Genomic DNA, 27,135 nt, shown 5'->3' on the forward strand with positions numbered 1-27,135 from the left:
CAAGATGATTGGTTGGATTTGTGGAATTCTTTCGAATGGGATTGCATGGAGTATTTAATGGTAGATTCAGAAGCGGGGGGGGGGGAAATAATATACCGGTGGCGCATAGGTATGGAGGGGGGACTGCTGTATTAACATGTTTCATGAAGGTTTTGTAACAATACGTACATCAAACACGCAATGCCATACGCCAGGCGCGTATGTCTTGACCTTTTCCACCCTTTCCACCGTAATCGCTCTCGTCAAACTCTTCTCGTCATGATTCTCTCTCAACACAGTCTGTATCTCGTGCTTCCTGGAATCAATCTCAGCATCGCCCACATTCTCATGAAGATGCAGCCACGCCTCCTCCCCACGAGTTGTCGTATTCCTTGTCAAAAATAGTGAGACATCCCACGTCAGTCTACTCGTGGGCAACAATCCGCAATTTACATGCCTCACGTCGCGCAGCCACTTCCCCTCCCGCTCCATGCCCTCCGCTCTCCAGCGCGCATTCTCATTGCTCTCCGAAAACACCACAATCGTAGCAGTACTGTTCATAATCTCCTCTGTAGATTGCTTCAGCTTCCCCCCCTCGATAATCTCGACACTCCATTTATTCAAGTGTGCTCCGCGACGAAGAGCCTCCACGCTCCACGGGTTAAGTTCCCAACAGAGCACCCTGAACCCCAGTCTCGCGTAACAGAAAGTAAAGTATCCGATGCCGGCGTATAAGTCGACCGCCCATGGATCTTGTGACTGATCGTCATCCTTTCTCTTCTTAGGCGCCGCTGGGAACTGGAGCAGGCGGGTTTTCTCCTTGACGTTGCCTCTGCTGAACATTGTCCAACGCGGCGCCCACGTTTGGTATATCCCGTTTTGTTTGGTAGATACCCAAAATGCCTTTTCAAAATCCTCGTTGGAGGGTGGGATACTGCTTGGGGCACCGGGGCCAAAATCACCGTATAAAATTCGCAAGCCACTCGGACTGCGCATGATGTTTTCCTCTGTTCTGTCTTGACTTTGTAGCGGGATGCCTTCGTTGACCGCTAAGTGTGTCAATCGCAAGGCTGACTTACCAGTCTTGGAGAGTTTTTCCAGAATCAACTCCCATAGTAAGTTGGTGGTCGCTCCGTTGTGTCGTTGGAGCTCGGTGGTCCACGAGGCATTGGTGAAGCTGCTGGCGGGTAAAAGCGCCATGGGCTCGTATATCGTAAATCTCTTGGGTGCATGTTCTTCTAGGCCCATTTTCCAGGCCGTAGAATCTGCGTTCCCAGGAGGGTTGACAGAGGTGAGCCATGCTGAGATGGCGGTTTGGATGGGATCAGTGTGAGGTTGAGGCCTAGGCATTTTGCGGTTCAGCTAGTTCGTACTTTGGAACAGCATCGAACTGGATTAGACATGAGAGTAGATTTGAATGAAGATCATTCTTATCGTTTAATGGCAGTAACTTGGGTCTGATTCCACTTTAAATGCGCCTGCCATGTCTACCTTGACGCGAGCGCGGTAACAAAAATTGAAGTCAAAGTTGGCTAGGAACGGCCCACAATCTGCATCAAGTCACGGAGGCTCGAACCCTAAGACTTCAATACGTCTCACCCGCGATGAAGCCAACTTTGCCAAGTAACCGTAAATGCCGTTATAATTCATATCACAAGTCATGGATATCTCAATCGTATGCTAGTTTACATCTAAAAGCTTTCTCCCAGCCCCTTATTCCACAACCACTCTCTAACATCGTGCATTACAAGAAATAGTCACTCGGTCCTCTCCTGCTCGCAGGAACGTGCCTCTGGTCATCAGGCACGGCCGAGAATATACTGAATCTTGGGTTCAAGTCTTTATCTACAGTCATGATCGAGGCAACATTGCCACATCTGTAACAGTAGTTCGGCGCAGACCAAACCGTCACAACAGAGCTTTCAGCAAAATGATACTGCCCCTAGTTAGCACCCAATACGTAGCAAGTAGTATTCTCGGTTCGAATGCGCCATACCTTATAGCCTTCATTTACAAGCTGGTGAGCCCGCGCAATCAATTTCAATCCATTTACATGATTGAATTCGGTAGCGACCTTGTCGCCAAAGAGCCAGCCGGCGCCGCGTGGGCTGATAGCCCACGTTTCAACATCTTCAGGATCTGACCAGACCAGGTCACAAAATGCTCCTTCATGAGGAATCTCCTGGGCACGAGCAACAACACGGATTTGATCTATCGTTCTAATTTCGGGACTTAGCCCGCCGTGTACACACAAAACTTCGCCGTCGACAATAGCTGCAAGAACAAGAAAGTCAAAGACGTGGCAGCAGGCCTTCCACACAGAAGCGTTGCCATATTTTTGCTGGCACTCTTCATAAAAGCCGTAGACTTGCGTGATTTGCCTAGATTCGTGGTTGCCTCGGACAAGCACAATTCGATCGGGGTATCTATTTCAAAACTGTGAGCTGTGGACTGGTCACTTAATTTGAAGCAGATAGTACCTACTTGGCCTTCAAGCACATGAGCAACGTAAATGTCTCCAAACTAAAATACCCTCTATCGACAAAGTCCCCCAGGAAGATAAAGCGAGTCTCCGCGCTCTGAGCAGAGGTGACATTGGCACCTGACAGCGCGGACCCCGGACGAGAGCCCGCGACGTCGGCATCATCTTCGCCCTCGTTACCGCCCGCACCAGCATCACCTACCGGGGACCGCAGCTTCTTCCTGAGCTTTGGATTTGTGATTTCGCTCGGCGGCTCGATATCGTCGGACGTGATGACAGTGGTCGCAGTCTTGGGGGCCTGGACATTGGTCTCGCCCGGCATGCCCCCAGACACTCGGAACAACTCTAACAGATCATAGAACTGGCCGTGGATATCTCCGCAAACTGTGACAGGTGTGCAAACGGGCTGAATATTGGACTCTGTGTTCGTCCAGTCAGCGCGGCTCGCGCGTTGGGTCAACGACGGAGCCAGTGCCTACCTTCCATAAGGATCTCCTTGACCTTCTCGCACAACTCCTTCATGGCCCTCTCGGGCAGGTAGTGGCATTGTTTGGCCTCTTCGAGCCATTCGTCTAGACCGGCATTGGGGCCCAAGTTGGCGGGGCCAGGCCGAGGGACGTTTGTCGTCATATTTTATGAGGATTTGGATGTGCGCAGGCCTCGTCGTAATGGCGGCCGCCGGGAGGATTATCACGGCCCGCCACAGTAGTAACGGGGAGGATGGACCAGATGGATGAACCGTCCGGACTGTGGTTTCGAGCAACGCGAAGTTGTAATCGGGCCTGGAGCAGGGAAGCGATAATCGGATCTTCTTCGGGCCTGATGTCACAGTGGAAAGCGCCTGTGGAAGCTAAGCTGGTAGCACAGGCACAGTGGGTTTGGGAGAGGAGAACCAACTGATTACAGCGCCGACAACCAAATGCCAATTCAATGTTGACATGGGCCACTTGTTGACCAGCCAGAGAGAGTTCAGCCAAATGTGCTTATCTGAGCATCTACGGCTCCTCCCCTTGCAGCCCACGCTGGAAAGGCTCTGCGTGCGTTGGGCGCAGCTCATATGCCACCACATCCATGCTCTGCAATTTTTCTCTTCACTGGAGAATTTAAAGCCTGCTGCCATCAATCTCCTCATCGTCTCTCCACGCAAGAAGATATGACTTCGAGAGCTATCTAAATCCAGCCACGTCTACCTACCTAGGTACCTAGTAGGTGTTACTCACAAAGCCAACTCCCAACTATATCCATCCACGTGACCTGCCTTCGTGCACCGGAAACAAATAGCACAGAAGCCAAAGCTCTTGGGGCAGAAGCAGCTCCACCAATCTGTGGGGCTTCCGAGGGCCGTAACAACTCAAGGCCCTTTTGACTTCACTTGCTCTCTAGCTTGCGAGCTTTGGATATTTCGTATTCTGCAAGATATTTGAACCCATCGCCCACGCTGTTCTGCACGATTGCCGTCTGTCAACCTAAATCTCTCCGCACCCAGAATGCGCCATGTCCACACAGCCCCCGCAAGTCCTTTCGCGGAAGGCAAACGGACCATCCAGCGGCGCAACCAGCCAGCCGTCTGACCAGATCAAGGTGAGACAGCGAGTGAGAGCATCACAGGTATGTCGCGACCAGTCTCTCGCCACACATCAAACGCCCGAAGTCTGACATGGAGTTGAACAGGCAAAAGACAATGACACCGGCGGCAATGCCTTAAAACCTGCCAAGGGCAAGGGACCGGCTGACAGACGAGGAGGGGCATCCAAGGTAAGCCTTTCGCTGCGAGGGATACTGGACATATGAACCCCCTTCAAAATCGAATGAAAATCTAACTTGGCTTAGAGTGCGAATGATGGGGAGGTGACGCCAAAGGCTCCGCGATCCAAACCTCAGAACGAAGGAGAAAAACTGGTGATTCGTCGTCTGCCACCAGGTATGACCAAGGAGGAATGTATTTCTATTCTCGGACCAGAGTGGGAGATCTCCAAGGGCAAAGTCGATTGGTTCTCCTACGTTCCTGGAAAGATTTCCATCGAGTATGTCAAGCCCAAAGTCTTTGATTCTTTGTCTTTCGTGATACTGACCCTCATCAACCAAGCCCCTCAAAGCCTTCTCGTCCCGGTCGGGCGTACGTTCATTTGGTGCGGAAGGATGACATCATGCCCCTCAGCGACGTTGTAAGGAACGCGACATGGGAGGATGCAAAATCAACATTCACGAATCCGTCATTGATTGGCCCGCCCGTGTTGGAGTTTTCAATTTACAAAAAGGTTCCAGGCACCAAGAAGCGCACGGATGCTCGACAAGGCACCATTGATCAAGATCCTGAATTCATGGCCTTCCTTGAAGGCCTGGCTAACCCTGCACCGATGAGAGACAGCATCGATGTCGAGGATGCCGACGAGTCTGCCAAAGTAGAGGTCAAAATTACCACCACACCTCTCGTCGAGTTCTTGAAGGAGAAGAAGGCCAACAGAGGCAAGGATGGATCAGGCAAAAATTCCAAGTCTGCAAAAGGAAAGAGTGGCGCCAAGGACGATGACTCTTCCGGTAGGAAGAAGGGCAAGGAGTCGAGAACCGAGAAGCAGGACAAGACGCCCAAAGAGAATGTCAAGATTCTTACTAAGAAAGCAGCAACTGAGCAAGCCGCGGAGGGGGCGAAGAAGGCGGCCAGCCAAATTACGACAGCCAATGCCGCTGCTACTACAACTGCAGCGGCTACTGATGCGCCCAAAAGCCGACGTGCTGGAATCGCTGCCGCCGCTAGAATACTGCAGCGCGATCTTGGCCTCAGCCCTGGCAGCGCACATAGAAGAGCACGTCACGATGCTGCCAAGGCCGAGGCTGATGCCAAGGCAGCAAGCTCTTCGACCAAGGACGAAAACGGTACACCCGCAGACGTTGCTAATTCTGCCAGTTCTACTGTATCAGCAGCATCCCCTGCCGAGGTCGTAGTCCAGGCGCCGAAAAATCGTCCCGATAGCCCAGTCGCCTCAAAATCACAGCCTGGACGGAGAAATCGTGGTGGCAAAGGCGGTGCTGAGAAGGGTAAATCAGCTGCTAACGAGACTTCGGTTCCACAACCGACTGCAGCCAACCCTCCGGTTATCCTGAGGAAGAAGAACGACCCCGAACTCAACCAGAAAACTGCTGAATCCCAGGTCCAGGCGTCTGGACCAGCGATGAACTCGAATGGCAATGTTAGACAAGCTGCCAAAGAGAAAGCTAACAGCAAGCCAGCCCCGCAAAAGAAGTCACCCGCTGTCTCGGCAAACGCAACCCGCGCCTTTATTAAGCACGTCAATGCCTCGCAGGGAGTGAACGACGCAAAGCTTCGAGAGGCTCTCGGCGCATTCGGAACCATAAAACTTGTTGAGATTGATAAGCGCAAGGGCTTTGCTTACGTCGACTTTTCTGAACACGAAGCCCTAGTCAAGGCTGTGGCTGCCAGCCCTGTTCAGGTTGGCCAAGGCAACGTACAGGTGGTCGAGCGGAAGGATAAGAAGCTCGCTGCTGCTGCTGCGCCAGGCGCCTCAGCAAAGGATGGCCAAACGCCAAATGGAGAGAAGGAGAAGGAGAAACCGTCTGGCGGTCGAGGTCGACGTGGACGCGGCGGCGGTAAAGCTGCCGCCGGCACAGCAAATGGTCAGGCAACTGCAGGTCCTGCCCTGGGAAGCACCGGGGGATGACGATACAAATGCCATAAGAAGGGCATACAGTGATAATTTGATTCAACACAGCATCCTTAATTGGGTGGGCCATGTGCAGCATTACAATATGCTCGCCAAGCATCCAAACGTGCCAGACGAGGCACAGAGGAAACAGACATGCCGCACAAGTACGACATCTGACACGACAGTTGGTAGTTGGAGTTGGACGGACAGCGCATTCACCCCAAGCTAGTGCTCGGAGCACAATGCCCAAGCACATCAGTAGGGATGAAATCACATGAATGAGAGAATTGCTCGTTACTGAGTGATACTTTGTAAGAGGGGGGGTTCGCTTCAATCGGACTTTTACGGGGGGGGGTTATATAGACCCATATGAATGACTAGGCGCAGTGTCTTTGAGTGAAATTGTTGTGCTGTGTAGTGGTTGGTACCCAAAGCTGTGCGTGCCATGACGGTGAATATGAAGCCACGCGTCTGTACCTTGCGAGAACTCGTCAAGCTGTCCACTGTGTTCACTGATTCAACACCCTTTGCGAATCGTCGATTCTACGGATTTGGAATCACCGTGAATCTTGCCAGAGCCGAGAGATGCAGCCTAGCGACGCCACATATCCAACCAACGCTGCACAAAGAAATTCAACATGGCAGAGTGAGTCTGGGTGAACGGCGCGACAGTGTTGGTAGACTCTGTGCCAGAAGTTATTGCGTTAAAGCGGTCCAAGTACAAAAAATAAAAATGAAGATGAAAGAAAATCGGTGTCTGTCTTGGTAGCTCCTCTCAATTAGGGACTGCTGACACTCGGTGTCCGACTGCTCCGGTGTCGCATGTGCAAAAAAGGCAAAATACTAACAAATAACAGCAGTTACTGATTAGTACTCTCCAAAGAGCGCGTCCATTGTTGTCGGTGCTGATGCTCGGCGCCGGTATGCTAGTCGCGCCTGAGGAATGCCGCGACAAGAGGCACACTTGCACGCAACAAAGAACAGTCTTGCCAGCGTGCAGATGATTGCCGCTACTATGCCCTCTCCGCGGAATGTTCTAATACACGTCGTCGTTCATACACGCCGTCATGATGGATAGGCGGCCACACCAAATATACGTTACGGCTATCCTGCGAGCATAACGGACACGCATCACCACTTCACGTAAAAGAGCACGGGATGCGGGTGCGGCCAGTGGTTAAATTGCTTCTCTACTAGGCTAGATTGAAAACATGCCATGCAATTCTAGCCGTCGTTGATAATAGTCCCCAGGGCAAAAAAGTGAAACAAAACATGACGGTTCGTTCTCGGAATGATAGCATGGCCCGCGCCTTGGGCAAAGTTAAAAAGCCGATGCCAAGGGCCAAACGGCCAGATATAGTCTGGTGCTATCTGCTTTTATTTTTAATCCGCAGTGGTTGAGCTTTCTCCTCTGCTGAAGTAGGAATAAAACGAGAGAAAAGAAAAAAAAAAATGGCGCGACTGAGTGGCGCGGCACGAATTGCAGTTGCAGTCATCGTCGGTTTCCTCGGCATGTGTCGCGCGGCGACGACATTCAAGTTCTGTGACGAGGCCGGCGCCCAAGGATACGACTACATCCCTCCTCCTGAGCGTCTCATCGCTCCACGCAGAAACTGCGACGACAGGAAGCAGAGCAACGTTGGTTCTTCCCCGCGCTCCAGACCAAAGAGATTCTTCTTTCCTCACGCTCTCTATTTCCGTAGCCCCAAACATGCATCTACCGGCCTCCCGGCTCGCGGCTGGCCTCCATCCGCGTCGGCAACACCGGCAAACTGGCCGTCTTCATGCCGGAGACGGTGGACGCCGCAACCGTCGAGCACGCCGTCATCGTCGTCGCCGGGAAGCTGAGCAACGCGGGCCAATACTGGCACAGGCTGCAGAACGCCACGGACCTCTACGCGGCACGCTCCGGCAAGGCAGGCCGCAAGACCATCAGCGTGGCGCCGCTGCTCTTCACCGACCGGTACACGCCCGGCCTGCACGGCGACGGCCATCTCTCGTGGTCCGACCCCAGGGCCTGGATCGCCGGCGGCGCGGCCAACTACCCCTATGGGAGCAACGCGACGTCCATTGACGCCCTCGAGGCGCTCGCCGAGGAGTTCGCCTGCTCGGCCAGGTACCCCGTGCTGACCAACATCACCTTTGTCGGGCAGAGCGCGGGCGGGCAGCTGGTGCAGCGGTACGCGGCCCTCGCCAGGGACGGCGCCTCGTGCCGCGCCCATGTGCGGTACGTCCAGAACAATCCCGCCACATGCTCCTACTTCACCGACAACCGTCCCGCGGTCCAGGGCGAGGCCCTGCCCCCCGCGAGGTCCTGCGCCAAGTGCAACCTCTGGCCCTTTGGCTTCGACGGCTTCCCCGGCACGGCGGCGGGAACCTTGGCCCCCGTCGACTACTTCCGCCGGTACACCTCCCGCGACGTCGTGGCCACGGTGGGATACAAGGACACGAACCCCTGCAGCGGCGACCAGGCCTGCCAGGCCGTCCTGCAGGGCGGCCACAAGCGGAGGGACAGGAACCTCATCTGGTATCGCTATGTCCACGAACTGGCCCGCACGGGGGAGAACCTGACGGCCTTCCCGGGCGCCTTCACCGACCTCCCGGACTGGGGCCAAGTGTCGAATAACCGCGTGGGCTTGCGACTGGCTCTTGCCAAGGGCGCGGGGCACGGGTTTGCGCAGATATTTTCCACGCCCGTCGGTCAGTCGGCGCTCTTTGACGACGTTGACGTCCTGGAGGGATGGCGGCCGGGGCAGTGAGCTGCCGTGGTGTTTTGCGGCTTTTCTGCCCTGCTTGTGTGGTTCCGGTCTTTTCTTTGGAGGCGGCGCGGTCGTGGAAAGTATTTGGCTAGGGAGTCTTTTTTCTCCCCTTTTTTCGATTTACGTCCCTGTGTATATATTCGTCGGATAGCCCCGTATGTAATTATAACCATTATACCTTGAGATATATCAAAGCCCATGGGTAGTACATCTGCAGGCGGTACACACGCGTCTTCTCCAATGGCATGCATGCCGGCAAGAAGTTGACGTCTGCGGAAATGCTGTAGAACCGTAAAAGTCGAGCGGACAGCGTAGCAAGGGGCTCAAGTATATGCTGCCATGACGACGCGTTGCTACCCAGCCGCCCGTGCCGAGACAATGTCCAGCGAATATCAGCATCCAACGAGAGAATAATTGTCCAATTGACCGTCTCGTGTTATCACAACTGAGGCAACTTGCCCAAGAGTTTGCTCCTCCAGCACAGTGAGGTCGTCTGGCTGTCGTCAAACCCCCAACGACAAGTCACCTCGCAAAGGCCACATCTTACCAAATAGCACTCGAGGTGTTGAAACCGACGGCGAAACCAAAGTAACACCAAAAAGAGACTCTTCACCGCCCTCTCCGTCGGCAGACCGGTCCCTCAACCACAAAGATACCGCCACATCCACCATCACACTCACCAACCTAGTCAGCTGTCAAGGCCCCGAACCCCCCGCACAAACAAATACATCAAGACGGCGGCGACGAAGCCAACGGCCATGGCCTCCCAGTCCCTCGCAACCCTCGCAGCCCACGCCCTCGCGTCCCTCAGCCACAGCACCTCGCCGGCATCCCTCCGGCTGGCCCTCAGGCCCGGCAGGCCGTCAATGCTATCCACGTTGTGCCTCCTCTGGTAGTCCCTCATGGTGTTGCCCTCGGCCTGCTTGCCAGCCCAGTAGTCCATGGCCGGCCTCGCCTCAAAGACGCACAGCTCGTCCAGCCTGGCCTCGGCCCCGGCGTCGTAGCCCTGCCGCAGCAGCTCGTCGGCCGGGGGGCGGCGGTCCCCCCCCTCGCCGGGCGCGTACAGCCCCCTCTTGACACGGGGCACGCCGAAGCCGCACGACGTCTGGACCTCCCATATGTCGGCGACGATGACGGCGCGGGCCCCGTCAAAGGCGGAGCGCCGCCCCCGGGCCACGGCGCGCACGAGGCCCTGGAAGTCGCGGTGGTCGTACTCGACGACGCGGGCCGCGCAGAAGAGCCGCATGATGCGCGGCGCGTCGCCAAAGGACACGAACATGAGGCACAGGCGGCCGTTCTCGTAGGCGTGCGCAATCGTCTCGCACCCGGACCCGGTGCGGTCGATGTAGGCGCAGCGCGTGGGCGACAGCACGGCAAAGTGCGTGTCCGTCATGCCCTTGGGGGACACGTTGATGTGCCTGGCGTGCTTGCCGGCCGAGCCGGTGAAGAAGACGGGCTGGCGCTGCGCCCAGGCTGCTAGGTCGGCGGGCAGGGACGGGTAGAGCTTCATGGCGGCGGTAGTGGTGGTGTGTGGTGGCGTGTAGTGATGGTGGTGGTGGTGGTGGTGGTGATGATGATGTTGGTGGTGGTGATGATGGTGGTGATGGTGATCAAGGCCGTGTGCGACGTTGTGGTGTGTAGAGGGAGGTGGACGAGAGGAGGACGAGCAGGTGACATGTCAAGGCCGAGATACGGAATGGTATCCTGAGTAATCGGTAACAATGGGTATTCGTCGTTGGAACAACGGCATTCCTCGCCCGCATTGTATTGCCGGACTAAACCGTTGCAAGTCGACCAACATTCATTCAAGCCTAGAACTACTGCCACTTACAAGACACTCCCCATATAAAAAGAGAAAAAAAAAGTAATTTTGTCTAACGCCCAGGAAAACGTTACATCTAAAATACAATACAAACAAACAACGTTGACAGGAAAGAATAAAAAAAAGAACAGGACCCAACAAGAATGAAACAAAAATACCAAAGCTGCATGATACCCGCGAGGCACTCGGCTTTATTTCCGTCCGGTCCCGAGCGTCGTTGAAGATATGTGCGCCGCGGTATCGGACCAGTTCAAATGTCTGGACCACTATTGATGGCCAGCCCACGAGGCAGCACGGGCTGAGTCATAGCACTTGAGGGCTCTGAGCTGCCCCGGGTCCCCCGGCAACGAACCAGACCAGACCTGATCCATCATGTTTGCCCGTCATCACCCATCATCACCCATCATCGCCCATCATCACCCATGCTCGCAGCAACAGGCACAAACGGCTGCCCGGCAGCGATAGCCGAACTCAGGATGGGCATACACATTTGCGCTTTGTAATGTGAGCTGCGAGCTGCGAGCCGTGCGCCGTGCGCTTTCCAATGTGTTCCGAGACATGTGAGTATGCAGAACAACGACAGGCACAACATTGCATGTCTGCATCTTCAGCTCCCGCGCAGAAAGCTTCATCCAGGCCTAGTCACAGTCCCGCCCCCGCGATTCTGACATCAGAGTAGTACCAGCTACCCCACCTTCCCTTTTGTCCCGCCCCTCTCGAGCTCAAATGCCCAGATGTCATTTTAGAACATGAGCTCAACAACCAAACTCCATGACTGACTGGTTCTCCGTTGATGCTAGTGCGGGGTCTGTCAATGTGAAAGACGTGACACGACGTCGTCGTCATGGGCAAAGCTTTTGAGCTACCAGGACCCCTTATGACAAAACAAGCCACAGCCGACGCATTCTGCCACACCATGACAACTTTTTTTCCGGACCCGACTCTTATTTTTTTTTTTTTTTTTTTTTTTTTTCACCCACACTCCCGCCAACACCCCTCCTCCCCCCCAACAAAGGTTTCCTGGCTGGGTCCGCAAGGCCGCCGTAATGGCGTGTGTGTGGCATGCGATGCACATTAACCCCTTCTTTCGAAACTACCTGGCCACTGGGTACGGCTGGTACTTGCAACCACTCTCATATTCACCATCTGCCCCGTACAACGCCGCTGTGTTTGGATTGTACATGTGTGCGTGTGTGCGCGGTACCGTGGAGTATGGCATGCCGTTGAACGCTGGCAACATAGCTGGCACCTGGCCTGGGGGCATGCGGCTTGGAGGCACAACTGGCTGCTCCAGTCCGGGTCCTGGCCCCCAGCCCTCGATGAAGCTTGATCCGCGCGTCTTTATGGACGAAGATGCCGTTGATGACTTGTCTTCGAACCGTCCCTTGAGTCGCTCCTTTTCTGCCGCCTGGAACTCCATGCACTGGTTCATGTACTCGCTGTACCCTCTGGGCTCTTTGGATTCCTTCGCCTCCCTGGACCCCTCTCGACTTCTGCCCTTGTAGCCACGATCTTCATGATGGTCCTTTCCGCTTGGCCTGTATGATGACCTCGTTCGGTCTGGAAGTGCGCTTGATGCAGCATGGGAACCAGTAGAGCCGGCGCTGCCCGAGCTAGCAAGCGTATTGTACCGTTCTTCCAAATCTCTGTGCTGCCTCATCATCTCTTCATACTTTGCTGCCAGCTCAAGGTTCGCGCTCTGGAAATCCTCGAGCTTATTGAGCAGAGAAGCGTTTTCCTTTTTAGCAACCTGCAGCTGCGACTTATACGACTCCCTCTGCTGCTTGAATTCGTCCCTTTGCTCCTTCAACTCGTCCTTCTGTTGCTGTGTCTCGAGCAGCTTTTTGCTAACCTGCTCTAGCCGTGCCTTGTATCGGTCGCATTCGGAGTTGACTTTGTTCAATTCGGTATTAAATGCGGTGTCGCGAGCAGTGTCGTCGTATTCGCGACCTGCGCGTGCGACATTGTCATCAGTTGGCGAGAGCAGGGAAACTTGGCGCCGTGTTGGTATCGGACCCGGCTGCACCCCAGCGCCACTGGTCGTCTGAGCCCGGCGACCAATATTCGCCGAGGCTCGTTGCGCAGATGATCGCATGAGGGCTCGGTTTTGAGCTTGTGCTTCTTCCGCCTGTAGGATAGCACAACAAGGAAAAAAAGAACCAGGCAAGTAAACCTAGCTCCACTAGGACGGGGGCGATTATAGTGCCAGGCGAGTTGCAGATGTCGCCAGTAAATCACGCTTGATCCGAAGAAAAATTTCTCACGATGTCTTCCTCTTGTGTGTGATTTTTTTTTTCTTCTTTCTTTCTTTCTAATCGTTTCGTTTCGTTTCGTCTCAAAAAGGCAGTCGCTGGCCAGTGCGGTGGGTTATAATTTCGCCAGTGACAGTGACTAGGTCAGGGAACGGACCAGCGGTAAAGGAGCTGACAAGGGTCCGGTAACGCGTAGGTAGGTGTGGTATGACGCTGTGTGTAAGTTAATCAGAAGAGTCACCGTTGGGCTACGACCGGGGATGATCAAGCTCAAAGATGGGAGCCCAACCGGAGACAACAAAGTTGGCAAAATGCTTTTGTCGACCAGAGTGTATTGTAAAGGCCAGGATTTGCAGGAAGAAGGGTGATTTAAAAAGGAGGATATGAAGTATATTTATTCCTCCGGCAGGCCAGCAGGCAGCCTGTCAGACTGCCGTTCAAGGCAGGCTTGACTGGAGGTGGGCGGTGCGCGTCCTGAGGGAAGGGGGGCGCAAGTGGGATGGCATCAAATCTGCAGTCCACGTTTTGTGCTTGCAGTACTCTGTCGAAAGCCTCGGGGGAGCAGGAGTCCAGTGGTGTGCGTCGTTCATGCGCTGCCGCTTTGTTTCGCGTCGTTGGCATGGCACACCTGACATGATGAGCAGACCACTCCCATCAGAGGACAACTTTGTCCAACCTTGCCGACCTGACTGTGCTTGGCCAGAACTTGCAGGGCTGTGATTTCAAAGCGCAAGGATTCTGGCTGTGAGTGAGCTTGACGCCAAAGTAGCAGTACCTTTGAGAGCCAGGCTGGAGGTCTGGATTATTGGACTTTTTGGCAGGTCATGATAGACCGAGACTCCCACTTACACTCAATCATGAGCCGGCCCCACCACCCTCATCATTCGTACGCGCTACCTTGGCGTCCAAAAAAAAAAGTCGAAAAAGGTGATACCAGCACCCTCCGTCCGTCAGAATAGGACCATGGCCATGGCAACGACGCCCACCTTTACCCAATTGGAGATGAGTGGCTGAGCGTGGACAAAACAATCGCCGCTTCAATCAGGTCTGGTGGTTGGTTGCCTTGTCGCGATGCCCCTCGTCGGCCCTCCTTGTCAATGGCTCTCCCCTCCATCATCTCGGTCATTGTCGACGGGTTGACACTGATGTGCACCCTAATTGTCTACTACCCTGAAATCACCCTGGCTGGTGCTAAGACGGGCCGCCAGGCAGTTCGCCCAAAGCCATGCCTGGGCAGGCTGCGTACCCACCACCTCCCGAGCTTCGAGCCGTTGGACTCGGTTCTCGATGCATCCAAGTGTAGGATTTGTCGGCTCGACTATCTGCGATACACCACGGATGGTGTCGGGGGTGGGTTTTTCGTCGTTGCAGCCTGGGGTCGCGCCCGCAACGGCCTGGGAAACAACCCTCACTTGCAGCGGTGACTCACCATTATCGTAATGACCAGAAGCTGGCTCAAGCTCATGGCAGATGTGTGTTTGCCTTGCCCGTGGAAGAGAAGAAAAAGGGAAAAAGTCCTTCTCTTGGCATCTATCTAGCGCCGTGGGAAAGCGGCGTGCGTCGGGATCCTGACTGGACGAGACCGGTCCATACCGGGGTTATTATCTGAAAAGGCGCACCGTTGGACGTTGATGAAAGGCGTGGACAGATTTGGTGCGCAGATACTCGTCTTGATGGAACGGGGATCGAGTTGCTGGTGTCCATCACCCATCATCACCCGCTCCCGGATGCATATCCTGCCCGGGCCTCAGGACAAAGTCGTCGTGCATTTGTAAGGCGTGGATCAGCGAACATGTTCACGGTAGTGACGCCAACCATGCCGGACGTCATTTGGCGCATGCGTCGAACCACCGGCGGCTCGATAGGGCTGATTGGTGTTGGACACTGTCCTGCCTTAAGTGTTGCAGCCTTGCGTGATGCCCTGTGATGTGCAGGACGACGGTGAAGACGATCGATTGACTTGACTGCAGCCTCTTCTTGGCCAGCCAGCTCCACCATCGATAGCGGGTGGGAAAGACCCATACCGCCAGGCTGCCAGGCCGTTGGCCGCTAACTTTGGCTGTCAAGTGGGAAGGTGCTCCTGGCGCGCCTGTGGCGTCAGACAAGCGGGCCATCCCGTCCTTCCTTCGTCGTTTAGCCCGTGCGGACCGGGAGATTCGTGGCCCCAGTCGGAGGCCGTTTGAATCTACGCCGGTTATTCTCTTAGTCGACGATGCTGCGTCGCGGCCTATTTATTTTCTAAAAGAGTGTGTTCCAAGAGCTATTGGGAAAACAACACGAGCAAGTGCACACTACCCTCACACGCTCCCAAGGCCACTTCACGTACCTGCATACATCTCCGCAACAACCAATCAATCAACGTCCAGTAATCACCGTATTGTGCGCATGTGCACATTTCCTGCCACGCCAAAAAAAAAAAAAAAAAAAAAAAAAAAAGCCCGACTCCATCCATGGCAGACGCTCCAGGTGCCTTTTTTTCTTCATTTTCTTTCTTTTTTTTCCTTCCCGACTCCGAACATCTGTAATCGTCACCAGCCGCGCGTATGATGACCTCTCTGTGTGCGCCAAGGCATTCCTTTCTCTTCCGGTCTGCCCGGCGACAACCCTCTCCCCACCCACTTTTTGTCCAAAAATACTGGTGAATCAATATTGACGCTGATGCAATATTACCCACCGAATAGGATAGGGGATGGGTCATTTCTGCCTTTGACAGCCTGCTGACACTTGCCACTGCTCATGCAGGCCCTCGGGCTAAAGCGTCTACGAAAGGATTTTGTAGCAGGAATTTTTGGTGGTAGTCGCATTTACACGATGGCCATTTTGGGGTATTGCGCAGGCCCCGCTCCCAAGGTGCAGGGTTTAACCTGTCGTTTTAGATCAGGCGTTGCACTATGTTAGTTTTTACACATGCAACGTCCTTTGTTTGTTTCATTTGTAAACGCTTGTCTTGGAAGTGCTGCAGACGACCCACATTGATTGATGCCTGGTCGCGGGCACGGAAAAGACACAATGAGCCGTTGGGGAACGTCACAAGACCACAGGGAGTGCGCAGCGACAGAGGACGGTTTATAAAGTGTATTTAGTAAAATTTCGGTCCAACTAAGAAAGAAAATGGAAAGCCACTAAGAAGGAGTGCATGCAGATCTTGAAACTGCAGAGTCGCACGAGCGTATCGCTCAAGGGTATTGAAGAATAAACTACTGTAAGTCAACAGACAAAAGGAAATAGTCCATCATTGGTGGGTATCCGTAGAAAGTTCATGAAAAGTACAACTCCAAGGTAATGTTAGCGCGGAGCCAAAGTGTCCCGGTTGAACAAGTACTAACCCCAAAGTCTCAATGGAGTCATCCGTGTGTCAAGTAGCATCGTAACCATCATTGATAGAGTATGGAACGCAAGAGAGAGAGAGAGAGAGAGAGAGAGAGAGAGAGAGAGAGAGAAACATAGAATGGTACAGTTGGATCAAATTATCCGCCTACGTTTCAAAATCTCTTCGTATGCCCTCATTTTCTCCGTTCTGATATCCAAAGTGATGCAGATGTCATCGTGGCTGCGTTTGGTATCCTCATACCTGTCTTTCCAGTATCGGCATTCCTTCCGCCAATATTCTATTTCCCGAATGAGGTCTGATGTTCGTCGCCCGCATGCTCGACTTGAGTTCGTCCTGCAAGTGCTTGACCCTGTCCTTGAGGCTGTGGTTTTCGTCCTTGATATCCTTCTTTTCCTTCTCCAGTTTATCAATAGTTTGCCTTAGCCTCTCTGCATCTCGACTGTGCTTTTCTTCAGTTACGGACTTGCATTGTCCAGAGACTTGCGAAGGGAGTCGTTGTCTCTACTGAGGAGGTGGACCTGATTCTGTAGCTGTGGCACGACGACGTGTCGGAGGTTATGTGCGTCCCCTTGCGCAGCCGTTAGACTGGCTTTCAGAGAACTAACCTCTGCAGCCAGGCTCCTATTGGTGTCTTCGAGGCATCGCTCCCGCTCCTTTATACTGTCCCACTCCTCAACACTGACTTTGTAGTATTCGTGCTCTACATGGTGGTGGTGATGGTGGTGGTGGCCATGGGAACGGGAGCGTTTGATGGATACAAATTGGTGTTTGCCACTTGCCGTTGTTTCGAGGTAGATTCGTCGAGACATTCGGGTGTCGGTTTCAACTTTGAGTTTCGGTCGACTTTGTTCGGCACCCACCTCGGCGGCGGTTGCTTGTTCGAATGTGTGATTTTGCTATCCCGTCTTTGACCAAGACAAGACGGGACGCTTCGGCGAGCTTCAAAACGATGCAATGTAAAAACACATCAACTTGAGTGGCAATAATGACTCCTCACAAGAAAGAATCTCAAAGGAAACTGAAAGAAAGGCAGGATAATACCGTCCTAATGTATGATGCGCGGACTGAAAACTAAAATCAGGCAGAATTCTCGATGATGTCTTTGAAGCGAAAGCTAATGAGATTGAGATGAAGTGCACAAGAGAGAGGCACTCGACCACAACAGGTGATCAAAGGAATAAAGAATGATATATTTCTAATGAGAGGCTAAAGGTCACGACAAAGACCACGCTCAAGTGTATCAGGCATGGGTCATCCTTTTGTAAGAGATATTTTGGCCCCCTCGCCTATCCCTACTTACACCTTCTTTCATACTACGGCCACATGCAGAATTCAAAGAAGACAAAGTGTGCCACGCGATCATAGCAGATGGCCGCAAATATGGCCTGCGTGGGAAGTCCCAGTGGTGGTGCATCTGTGGCTGAGGCGTCGCGGCAGGACTTGAAGCTCAGGGTGAGTGAAGACGATGGGACGGAAATGACGGTATGTGGTGAAGTTGAGGCGCCCGGCCCGTCCGCATGCAAGAACTGCTCAAACCACACCCCGGCAGGTCGCCATCCAAGTAAGCGTCTCGATTGCTCACTACGATAGTTATTATTATCTCTTAGAACCTGCAAGATATAGGCAGGCTGTGAAAGAACGTGTGCGCGGGGAACATGGCGGGCGAGAGCACGAGGGTCTGGTACACAGGCACCCATGTCTCAGCTCGATCATATGCCTTTGACCGGAGGCCGCCTTTGTGTGTTTGGGGGGACGAGCCTCCAAATATCTAACAAAGTTGCGGCTGAGAATTGAGCGTCCTGCATCCGCCATAGGTCAGCAAAATAGGTCTCTTCAATGTCAATCTGGAAAGGGTTGGAAAGGTTCTGGTATATTTCATGGTGCCGGGTGAGCCATCCGACGGCTCTCAACAGTTCGCGCTCCAGCGGCTGCAACAATGTCGTCAGTAGAAGAATGCAAGGGCGATGCAGGGACAATGCACGATACCCGTCTGCACACTGGCTAGCAACGTCGTGGCCGTCGCCGACTGGATGGCGTTGGACGAGGTCAGGAAACGTGAGGCATGCGGCCAAACGACATCTGGACTGAGCCTTGTGGGCCAGTGCCAGGGTCAGTTGACAGGAGGACACCGAGCTGGTTCGCACTTGACAGTGTGACCCATGTGGTTTGCCCTCCAACCACGTGCACGCCCGATAAAACCCCCAGGCTCTACTCCGTAGGCTGCAGCCCTACAGTGTGAGGAAGAAGCATCAAATGCACATGCATCTTCCCGTCTTGTCACCCACTTGAGCCTTCAGCCACAGGGACAGGTCACAGGGGAGTGATGAACATTGACTATTATTGTTTGGGGTTCGCCTCCGTTCAATGTTCCGATAATAATCCACTTATGGCTTCTGTGCCTTGCGCAAAAGTGGAAAAAGGTTTCGCGTTCCGCCTTTCAGTCCGTCGACTCCCGATATAGACGGAGCCCATCGCTTGCGAATTTTGTTATGAGATAAGTCGTGCCAACGGCGGGGCCCTGAATATGAAACGGTGAGAGTATCCGATTGTCCCAAGGCTTTTGTTTACAACGGGGTTTCTATTTAAACGCAAAGGAGACACCAGGACCACCAGTTGTCACGCATTGTTCCAAATGGCACGGCCTTTGTAGTGTGGCGTTTGACGATGCGCATTTTGCTGGGCTCCTGCACAAAACACCCACAAAGGTCAACGGTACATAAGATTCTCATCAGGGTGGGCGAGATGTTGGATATAAATGGCCAGATTGCCCCAGACTTCGACCCCAGACTTCGACGCCAAATTGAACTAGACACTATTCGACACTTTCTCTATGAATATTTATTCATAAGTACCACACCGTACCAACACGCAACCCGCAAATTATTTTTGCAATCTCATCATCAATCCTGTCTCATGGTTTTGGAACGGGCCCTGCATCTCTGCTTCCCACCAGCCCACGATCCGGTGCAATTGAGAAGCCAGACCACAGGTAGATGAGGAGAGCCATGTATTCCACGACCAGCGCCATCAAGGCAAACAAAACGGTGGAAGAAGCAGTGGGGTAGCCAAACACAGGATCCCAGAGAGTAATTAGAGGCTATTGACTCTGAGAAACATCTCTTCCAGGCCCGTACAGATGTGCAGATGAGCTCTTCCTGAGCTGCAGTCAAGGTTCCTCGGTTTCTCTCACAACCGTGAAACTCCATCACGGATCCACGTCCATGGTGACATCTTTCCCTTCATAGCCTGTTGTATCTGCACCGCCGACATGCCATGAGTCGACAATCGCGGCATTCATATATAAACTCCGGCATATAATCAAAACACTCTTCGCACTGGAAATGGCCCCTTCGAGACTTCCAGCGATGATTCCAGCAGTCATGGTTTGCGACCAGATTATTCCGTTCTTGTTCCACTAGGGCAGCACGGTTAACCCCCTCGATATGAAGGATATCCGCATCACGGTCAACGATGGCATTGGCGCGATCGATCAATCTATGTTCATCCCACTGGTCACAGCTGCAGTTCTTCCACTTCACTCCGCAGACATAGCAGAATTGAGCACCACATCGACAAGCTGGGGTAGTGTTAGTTGGCTTTGACAAATGACGCATCTCGGCGAATAAGCTCACTTATGTGATTGCAGCCAACTTCCAGGTCGACCATTCTGCGGCACGAGTAACATCTCTGCCAGCCATTCTGCGCCGCGACATTGAGCAGGTCCATCGTCGCCACATCTTCAGGACAGTCACCGTCATGAGATGAGCCCTTGCAGATGGTGCAAGTCTTACTTTGGCACTTTATGCACGTTGCAATTTCTCCCCGGATGAATGGCGCCGGAATAAATGTAGAGCAGGTAGCTCTGTGGCAATACGTTCTGTTCTTGGTGGAATACTCCAGCTCCTTGGCTCGATACTGTCCCGCTAACCTTGCTGGGAGGAAAATCTGATTCAGGCCGAGAGGTATAGGCTGGCTGCAGCATCGAGGAGGGAATAGGGACTCGTCGTTGATTGCCGATTGGAACAAATCAGCTATGCACGCACGACAGTATTCATGCGTGCACGGGCACCGTACCGTCTCAAAGTATGGAACATCTGTCATGCAAGCCACGCAACGTCGTTTCTCGATAGCCGCTGTCGAAGTGCTGGGCCGGGCTGCCCGTTTGGACGAGGATGCTGCAGCGGTCCCGGATCGGCCATCTTCGCCGACATACAAGGCCACAAGCTTCTTGACCATGTCGTCCTCAATAGCTGTGTCAGGGGCTGCGGTTCCCGGTCCATGCGTCGACGCTTCGCCATTGATTGCAAGCTCACGGTCACGTTCAGCCTGCTGCTCCTCCGCGACAAGGCTCCGGATGACCTCTCCATCTGTCACGGCAGCATGAGCAATACTGCGGCTCATGGCTTGGTCTACATGGAACGACGCGAGGGACTCGAGCTCGAGCTTGAACAGTTCAGCTGCCAGCTCTCCATCGGGGGTCTCTCCTGCCTTGTGCTTTCCCTTTATTAAGTTCTGGGCATCTTGTAGCTGAAGCTCAATTATTAAGTCAAGACTTGCTTGGTCAAAGGAGTCAAACATGGTGGTCAGTATTCGTGAGTCGTCTTCGGGTCGAGCGTCATCGTTTGATACTTGTTTGCCCTTAGCATCTCAGGAGTACGAAGGCTCCCGATCCCCCACCCAAGCAAGGCACTAGTACTGTCTGGTTGGTGATTAGCTCAGCGGATTATTTACTGGCTTAATGTAGCTTTTGGTGTTAGCTCAAATTTAGGTACTTATCATTTAAGCTAGTTTTGGCGTAAATTTTGAGTACTCGCTTTTCCGTTAACATCCGATTGGACTCTGGCCCCTGCTATGGTGACTCCACCAGCCTTCGCACAGCTCGTGAGATGGAATTGAGGGCGGGAAACAACAATCTGTGAGAAGAGGGGGTGTTTAGTTGGGGACTTGTTAATGGGTAGGACAAGCTATCAAAGGCATGCCAGCATGCCGTGTAACAGAGGAAACATGTTAATTACAATCTTTGAAACGACTTCTGGATACTATTCCCGTCGAGATTATCACATCTGCAACCGGACTGTCCGATAATAGGAGGTGATGGACGATGCCGAATTTGATAGCCTGGCTTGATGCATCTGGCCAAGTTGCGGCATCAGGCACTTGAAACACAATGACGCGTAAACGTTTTTTTTTTTTTTTTTCAGCAAGTGTTTCGAAGCTCTGTGCCCATCACACAGCAGATATCTGAGGTCGCGACGATCACCAAAATTTTAAACCGGTAGGCAAAGCTGAAGAGGAAGAGGGATTAGATGGCTTCGGTACATTTTCATGATGCCATTCCTGGAACAGGGACGCGAGCTATGCGTGTATTTGATAATGGCGCCTTGATACGCGAGAGCCATTAATACGGCCTAATAATCAAGGACAAACTATGCCAGAGGATAAATCCTTCACCCCGTCAACACAGCCAGATACAGAATCGGTACGTCAAATTCGAACAACATTGTTAAGTTGTTAAACTACATGTACTTCCTGGCGAGCTCACTATTGTCCTTATTTAACATGGCTAGAATATGAATATTGTACTACTTTTCCAAGGGAGAGCTGGGATGTTGCTGTGTGAGGTCACTGATTTGCTGTTCAAGTCTCTTGTCCTCGCACTCTATCTCGTGTACTCGTTGCAGGTACTGTCGCTCCTCTGCTAATATTACACGTCTCTTCTGGAGGGCCTCTAGCCGGGGAGTATCTTGATCTCCGTTTGCGGCTGTTGTTGTCTGCATATCATCTAGAGTCTGACACTTCATTCTGTCTGCTCGTGGGGGACCTCGAGGGGAGCCAGGAGGAGCTGCATTGGGAAGAGTTTGGCCTCCCTCTGGCGCTGAACTCCCCCGCACCATTCGGAGAGGAGTCGAATCTATTTCGTAAACTTTTCTACTCAACCCAGCAGGCGCTGGTTGCCGTGGCACGTATAAATCCATCTCGTGGGCCATCTCTGTCGAACCTAATCCAAACTATATTAGATGTTTCTCGTCCTGGCGCTGCACTAGAAACATGTGAGAGAAGAGCATACCTAACAGCTCATTATGCCCAGACCGTATAGGATGGCCATCTTTCTCTTCCTCCAACGGTCCATTGCGGACTTGATCTGAAGATGCCCCGGGTCGGTGGCGTCGACGGTAGCACCAGAATGCCCCCATGAGAGAGCCGAGGGCAGCTACAACGGCGGAAGTGATGGCTAAGACGAGAACGGTAGAAAGTCCTGAGTTTCCAGAGGCTGTCGATATTGCCGTTGAACTCTCGGTTGGCGTACTCGCCGGAGCGCTTGTCGGAGTGCTCGTCGAACTGCTGGATGGGACCGGCTGCGATGTCTGTGTTGTTTGCCGCCAGCTTGCAGATTCTGGCGCGTCAAAGGTGGCCTCGGAAAACGATCCAGGATGTACATTCTGACAGCGCCAGTCAATAATAGACTGAGCCCTGAGGAGGTCGGCGGCAGAGCATCCGGTTTGGGTAGCACACTGAGCAACGGGGTCCACGAGTTTGGACTTGGTGCGAGGCCGGCAGAGACAAAAGGCAATCTCCTTATCCATTCCCGTGCACCCAACTTCAGGCAGTGCCTTTTGGATACAAGACCGGGCACAGGGAGCCATCTGGAAGTGGCTTTGCACCAAGGCGATGCCAGCCGCGACCGCGACCACAACCACGGTTACGGCTTTCATGCTGAAACTAATGGGAAGATGTGAAGTTGCGAAAGCTCTAAAAAAATGAGGAATAGGGGGGCTTGGGTAGACATAATGCTTTGCGGGTTTGTGGGCGGCACTTGGAGGATAGGAGTGAAACAAAGGCTGATGATGACTTGGTCGAAATGACTTGTCGAGGGAAAACAACAGTCGTATCATATTGTAGAGCACGGCAATGTTGTAGGCTACAGGACATGCAAGACCTACAGGACCCTGCCTGACCTGTGGGCATCTTTAGCCTTGTTACAAGAGCCTAATTGGATAATTCCCGAGCGATTGGCTTTGTGTCACGCCTCGTGTAAGCAAAATGTTCCAGAAGTAAGCGCGTGTTATTGCTTTCTTCAGCCGACAGGAACCAATCTTAATTCCCGATATCTGCGGGACGTGAAAAGGGCTGCATGTTGGGGTCTTGGTGCCCTGTGCTGCATTCTCCCCGTCTTTGTGCGCAGTATCTTTGATTGCGTTGGCTGTGCCTGGACGTTGGGTTCTGAGACCGGGCCATACGGGATAAACAATAAGCTCGGAACCTGAGACACTTTTTCATTTTTCTTATACGACGCTGCACCATAATGAGTACCTTGCTCTAATTAATCTGTCGCAGGAGTAAACAAGGAGACATTGTAGCCTTGGGAAGATGGGGAATGAACAGAGTCTCGAGAACATGAGGAGTGAAGCTTCACCTGGCGCCTGGAGACTGACGTTGATGCTGGGTGGTGAGAAGGTATGCAAAGGTTGAAGCAACCAGTGAACGATCCATTTACCGGGCAATTTTGCAAAGGCATGTCGTCGACTGTGCTGGGAATATTCTTGATGGCTGGAAAGGGGAATAGCAACTGTAGAAGTCAGCCCCGAATCATACATCCAGAGTACGGGGTGTTTTGACGCCTGATGAAATGGGATCAATCCCAAGATCAAGTCCATGTCCAGACGATGTCAATCGTACTTAAGTAGGTACGTACCGTAGGGCTGGGGTTACGGACGACAGGGGGCAAATTCACGTTTCGGCGGGAGATGTCTGTGGTACCTTCCAAAAAGGGAGAGACCCCTACAGTACGATTAGCTCCACGCCACCCAGGCTGCAGAAAACCACAACGCATCTCACAAAACATTTCTTTTCTACGAATCTTCACTTTTGCGGCGGAGACCTGCAGCTGTTGAGCATTCAGAAATTGATCAAGTCGTTGCTCAGGAGAAAAATTCTAAGCACCTCGCAGTGCAAGTTTCGGTTCTCTTGAGTTTTGCAAGTCTGGAGTTTTCGCTGAACCGAGCCCCGAAGTTGTCAACGTTTCACTCCAAGGAGGCGAAGATCTTGGGCATCCTGATGGCACCACAATCCATTGCGACGTTTCTGTCATTGCTAGACCGAAGAAGTCGAGAATTGGAGCTGGAGTATGTCATCGTATACCCGAGTACTTGGTGACAGGCTTGCACCTGGTTGACTCAATGCTCAACGATGAGGTTTCCCACCTCATCATGAAACCTCATACCACATCGGCGGGCTCGTCACTGTCCTAACCAACCGTACAAGCCTGGCCTGATATTCTGACTACATCAATGCGTGCGGCTGTGCTGCTTGTTATCTGATCATGTGGCTAATCAGCTGGCCCAGTAGCCTTGGGTGGCGGCTGCAGATACAGCTCAGCTCAACTCAGCCCAATAATTTTAGCTGCATGCTCGAAACGGTCATATTAGAATACATCGTGACAGCAGGTCCCCGAAATATTATCTCGCCAAGCTTCAAATCAAAGTCAAAGTGCAATCGTGAGATATGCGTCTGCTAAATGTTCACAGCCTCGAGCTCAAATATTTTGTCGGCGAGCCTGGTTATGGCGTCCCCCAATATGCTATTCTCTCCCACGTCTGGGGCGACGGCGAGATTTCTTTCCAAGAAATGACCCAAATTGTACACCTCTCGACGCCAGCTTCGCGGAAAGGGCTTCAGAAAATCCTTGGCTTCTGCGATAAGGCGAAATCTGACGGCCACAGCTGGGTATGGATCGATACCTGTTGCATCGACAAGTCTTCCAGCGCAGAGCTTTCCGAGGCCATCAACTCCATGTTCAACTGGTACAGAAACGCTGCGACTTGCTACGCTTACTTGGTCGATGTCGCAAGCGACGAGGACCCGGCAGGACCGCAGTCCGCGTTCCGATCAAGCAAGTGGTTTACGCGCGGTTGGACACTCCAGGAGTTGCTCGCGCCCTTCGAGGTAGCATTTCTCGCACGGGACTGGCGTGAACTTGGTGCAAAGTCTGATTTGGGCTCCATCATTACAGAAATTACTCGAATTGATCAACAGGTACTGTCAGCCTGTGTTTGGGATGACGTTAGCGTCGCAGCCATCATGTCCTGGGCTGCAAATAGACGTACAACAAGGGTGGAGGATGAGGCATACTGTCTGATGGGATTATTCAACGTGAACATGCCTCTCATTTACGGCGAGGGACGAAACGCCTTTTATAGGCTGCAACTGGAAATCATAAAATCTTCAGACGATCAGTCTATTTTTGCATGGACGTGCGAGCCTGAGGGGCCATTTAGATTTTCTCTTTACGAACAAGACTCGAGGCCACTCGGAATGTTGGCAACATCTCCCCGAGCTTTTGCCAAGTGTTCCACCATTGTAGACACATATCTCCATACGGATCACGATATATCTTTCGATATCGAAAAACAGTTCGTTCGATTGGTTGCTGCAACCATGAAACTATGTCGGGAGGTGAATATGGAAGGCAAAACGCAACTTATACCTGTCTCTTTCGTTGTTCCTACGGCAGCCCAGTCACACCCAGATGGCGCCGTGATTTCCATGACAGACGTTATCAAGTCCTGGCCACGGCAGATTCCTTGGGGCCATGTTCACATAGCTATTCTCCGATGCACAGATGAAGAGGGTCACGTTGTTATTTTGATGGAGAAAAAATCTGACGGCAAGTACGAGAGGATCGGCAGCCCCCGTTTGCCATGGCTCAGAGCTCTTGTCACCGAGAATAAAAAGTCAAGTCAGACCATGCATATCCGTGCTCGAGCAAAACAAGATGCATCAAAGGGTAACAGAGACAGCCTCCGGAATTTCCACAATGGCGCCAATGGAGCAGTTATCAAAACTATACCCAGCTCGGGGTATATGATTTCACACAGCCGACCTGCCAATTTTACGCATTTCCAAGGAAAGACAATCTCATATTTGGATATGAAACTTGTTGGTTCTAGTATAAAGAAGGCGATTGGGGTGGTCACTCCACTTGTGCTCTTCTTTCGACATGCACAATCGGCCGAGCATTCTTCTTTTGCAATTCGTTTTGACCGTGTAGGGCCATATGGAAGCTACCTTTATAAGATCAGCTTTCGCGTTGGAGTGACTGTGTGGGAGGATGACGACAATGACAAGCAAAACCCCCAGAAGGATGAAAACGGAGAGACCGCCCAGCCACCCATGTTCTCACCAGGCTCGTCGCAAGTCAGCTTCCCGATATCGACTGACTGTGTCCTTAGGCTTCGTTATCGAAGGACAGCTCCCCTGTTTGAAGACTTTGTCAATGTGTCCATCGAAACTCCACTCCCCTGGCAGCATGTTCTGGAAGATCCTCTGGCAGCCTGGCCTGTTTTCTTTGCTCATAATTTCGGGAGAAACGCCGAGAACTTGGCGCAGTTTGCTCCGCGGGACAGGGTGACCCGGACCACGACGTTGTGTCACCCGGAAGATCAACAAGATCATGATACTACTACCATAACAGGCTTGTCGGAGCCAAAGAGATCAATGAGCAAGGCGCCGCCACTAGCGGGATCGTCTCCAGGCTCGGCAGATGTCAAATCGGACTTGACGGGGGCCGCGCTGTCTGCAGACTGTGCGGTTTCGGATACATTGCCTGCAAAGCCAACACAGCTCGAGTAGTTGCTTTGATGACAAATCGTCGGGATGCGGCGTATCCTTTCCGAGCAACATGATACTCTGCATTCGCTGCGGCTGCAGCGACATGGAGGACTTGCAAAGACGACTTGTCATGGAAGGCAGTGAGAACTTGGAGCTGAAACACTTGTGTTGCACCGAGCCAGAACAAAATGCCACAGGTTATTGCACAGCACCGTTCTGGAACAGGATACCCCGATGCGT

General features: G+C 52.7%; 11 protein-coding genes across 13 annotated transcripts; 4 read left to right on the forward strand and 7 right to left on the reverse strand.

Moving 5' to 3' along the window:
• Positions 1-62: 62 nt before the first annotated feature.
• TRM12 (S-adenosylmethionine-dependent methyltransferase) lies at positions 63-1,496 on the reverse strand. Its single transcript, XM_007808220.2, has one exon. The coding sequence runs from the start codon at positions 1,327-1,329 to the stop codon at positions 142-144; it is 1,188 nt and encodes a 395-aa protein (XP_007806411.1). The 5' UTR covers positions 1,330-1,496; the 3' UTR covers positions 63-141.
• On the reverse strand, positions 1,484-3,209 carry SIT4_1 (sporulation-induced protein). Of its 2 annotated transcripts, XM_007808219.2 has the most exons (4): positions 2,941-3,209; positions 2,464-2,881; positions 1,976-2,405; positions 1,484-1,915 (listed from the first exon to the last, which is right to left on the reverse strand). In XM_007808219.2, exons 1-4 carry the CDS (start codon positions 3,089-3,091, stop codon positions 1,724-1,726), a joined length of 1,191 nt encoding a protein of 396 aa, XP_007806410.2. In that variant the 5' UTR covers positions 3,092-3,209; the 3' UTR covers positions 1,484-1,723. The 2 variants fall into 2 exon arrangements, with proteins under 2 accessions (XP_007806410.2, XP_065977809.1); XM_066115929.1 differs by having other exon boundaries at positions 1,600-1,915; positions 2,464-3,209.
• A 746-nt stretch (positions 3,210-3,955) lies between these two features.
• On the forward strand, positions 3,956-6,138 carry J3458_000080 (uncharacterized protein; the record flags this gene model as incomplete). Its single annotated transcript, XM_007808218.2, has 4 exons — positions 3,956-4,069; positions 4,133-4,216; positions 4,292-4,485; positions 4,548-6,138. 4 exons carry the CDS (start codon positions 3,956-3,958, stop codon positions 6,136-6,138), a joined length of 1,983 nt encoding a protein of 660 aa, XP_007806409.2.
• A 1,769-nt stretch (positions 6,139-7,907) lies between these two features.
• Positions 7,908-8,882, forward strand: J3458_000081 (uncharacterized protein; the record flags this gene model as incomplete). Its single annotated transcript, XM_007808217.2, has 1 exon — positions 7,908-8,882. The coding sequence occupies one exon, from the start codon at positions 7,908-7,910 to the stop codon at positions 8,880-8,882; it is 975 nt and encodes a 324-aa protein (XP_007806408.2).
• A 688-nt stretch (positions 8,883-9,570) lies between these two features.
• Positions 9,571-10,392, reverse strand: J3458_000082 (uncharacterized protein; the record flags this gene model as incomplete). The annotated part of the gene is made up of 1 exon (XM_007808216.2): positions 9,571-10,392. One exon carries the CDS (start codon positions 10,390-10,392, stop codon positions 9,571-9,573), a length of 822 nt encoding a protein of 273 aa, XP_007806407.2.
• Positions 10,393-11,797: 1,405 nt separating this feature from the next.
• Positions 11,798-12,799, reverse strand: J3458_000083 (uncharacterized protein; the record flags this gene model as incomplete). Its single annotated transcript, XM_007808215.1, has 1 exon — positions 11,798-12,799. The coding sequence occupies one exon, from the start codon at positions 12,797-12,799 to the stop codon at positions 11,798-11,800; it is 1,002 nt and encodes a 333-aa protein (XP_007806406.1).
• A 3,414-nt stretch (positions 12,800-16,213) lies between these two features.
• Positions 16,214-17,096, reverse strand: J3458_000084 (uncharacterized protein; the record flags this gene model as incomplete). The annotated part of the gene is made up of 3 exons (XM_066115930.1): positions 16,214-16,228; positions 16,528-16,731; positions 16,806-17,096. The coding sequence occupies 3 exons, from the start codon at positions 17,094-17,096 to the stop codon at positions 16,214-16,216; spliced, it is 510 nt and encodes a 169-aa protein (XP_065977810.1).
• Positions 17,097-18,571: 1,475 nt separating this feature from the next.
• J3458_000086 (uncharacterized protein) lies at positions 18,572-21,044 on the reverse strand. Of its 2 annotated transcripts, XM_066115932.1 has the most exons (2): positions 19,920-21,044; positions 18,572-19,864 (listed from the first exon to the last, which is right to left on the reverse strand). In XM_066115932.1, exons 1-2 carry the CDS (start codon positions 20,863-20,865, stop codon positions 19,527-19,529), a joined length of 1,284 nt encoding a protein of 427 aa, XP_065977811.1. In that variant the 5' UTR covers positions 20,866-21,044; the 3' UTR covers positions 18,572-19,526. The 2 variants fall into 2 exon arrangements, with proteins under 2 accessions (XP_065977811.1, XP_007806404.2); XM_007808213.2 differs by having other exon boundaries at positions 18,572-21,044.
• J3458_000085 (uncharacterized protein) lies at positions 18,952-19,284 on the forward strand (the record flags this gene model as incomplete). Its single annotated transcript, XM_066115931.1, has 1 exon — positions 18,952-19,284. The coding sequence occupies one exon, from the start codon at positions 18,952-18,954 to the stop codon at positions 19,282-19,284; it is 333 nt and encodes a 110-aa protein (XP_065977812.1).
• An 825-nt stretch (positions 21,045-21,869) lies between the features above and the next one.
• J3458_000087 (uncharacterized protein) lies at positions 21,870-23,000 on the reverse strand (the record flags this gene model as incomplete). The annotated part of the gene is made up of 2 exons (XM_007808212.2): positions 21,870-22,285; positions 22,355-23,000. 2 exons carry the CDS (start codon positions 22,998-23,000, stop codon positions 21,870-21,872), a joined length of 1,062 nt encoding a protein of 353 aa, XP_007806403.2.
• Positions 23,001-24,789: 1,789 nt separating this feature from the next.
• J3458_000088 (uncharacterized protein) lies at positions 24,790-26,916 on the forward strand (the record flags this gene model as incomplete). The annotated part of the gene is made up of 1 exon (XM_007808211.2): positions 24,790-26,916. The coding sequence occupies one exon, from the start codon at positions 24,790-24,792 to the stop codon at positions 26,914-26,916; it is 2,127 nt and encodes a 708-aa protein (XP_007806402.2).
• Between the last annotated feature and the right edge of the window lie 219 nt (positions 26,917-27,135).

The sequence above is a fragment of the Metarhizium acridum genome, assembly GCF_019434415.1.
Source record: "Metarhizium acridum strain ARSEF 324 chromosome Unknown scaffold_1, whole genome shotgun sequence".
In the NCBI taxonomy this organism is placed as follows: Eukaryota; Fungi; Ascomycota; class Sordariomycetes; order Hypocreales; family Clavicipitaceae; genus Metarhizium; species Metarhizium acridum.

Bases quoted from the DNA above. Each gene is read 5' to 3' on its own strand.
- SIT4_1 (XM_007808219.2), bottom strand. From the start codon at position 3,091: ATGACGACAAACGTCCCTCGGCCTGGCCCCGCCAACTTGGGCCCCAAT. The intron at 2,406-2,463 runs GTAGGTACTATC...GTTTTGAAATAG, and splicing joins CTCATGTGCTTGAAGGCCAA to ATACCCCGATCGAATTGTGC. The intron at 1,916-1,975 runs GTATGGCGCATT...AACTAGGGGCAG, and splicing joins TTGTAAATGAAGGCTATAAG to TATCATTTTGCTGAAAGCTC.
- J3458_000086 (XM_066115932.1), bottom strand. From the start codon at position 20,865: ATGTTTGACTCCTTTGACCAAGCAAGTCTTGACTTAATAATTGAGCTT. The intron at 19,865-19,919 runs GTGAGCTTATTC...ACACTACCCCAG, and splicing joins AGTTGGCTGCAATCACATAA to CTTGTCGATGTGGTGCTCAA.
- TRM12 (XM_007808220.2), bottom strand. From the start codon at position 1,329: ATGCCTAGGCCTCAACCTCACACTGATCCCATCCAAACCGCCATCTCA.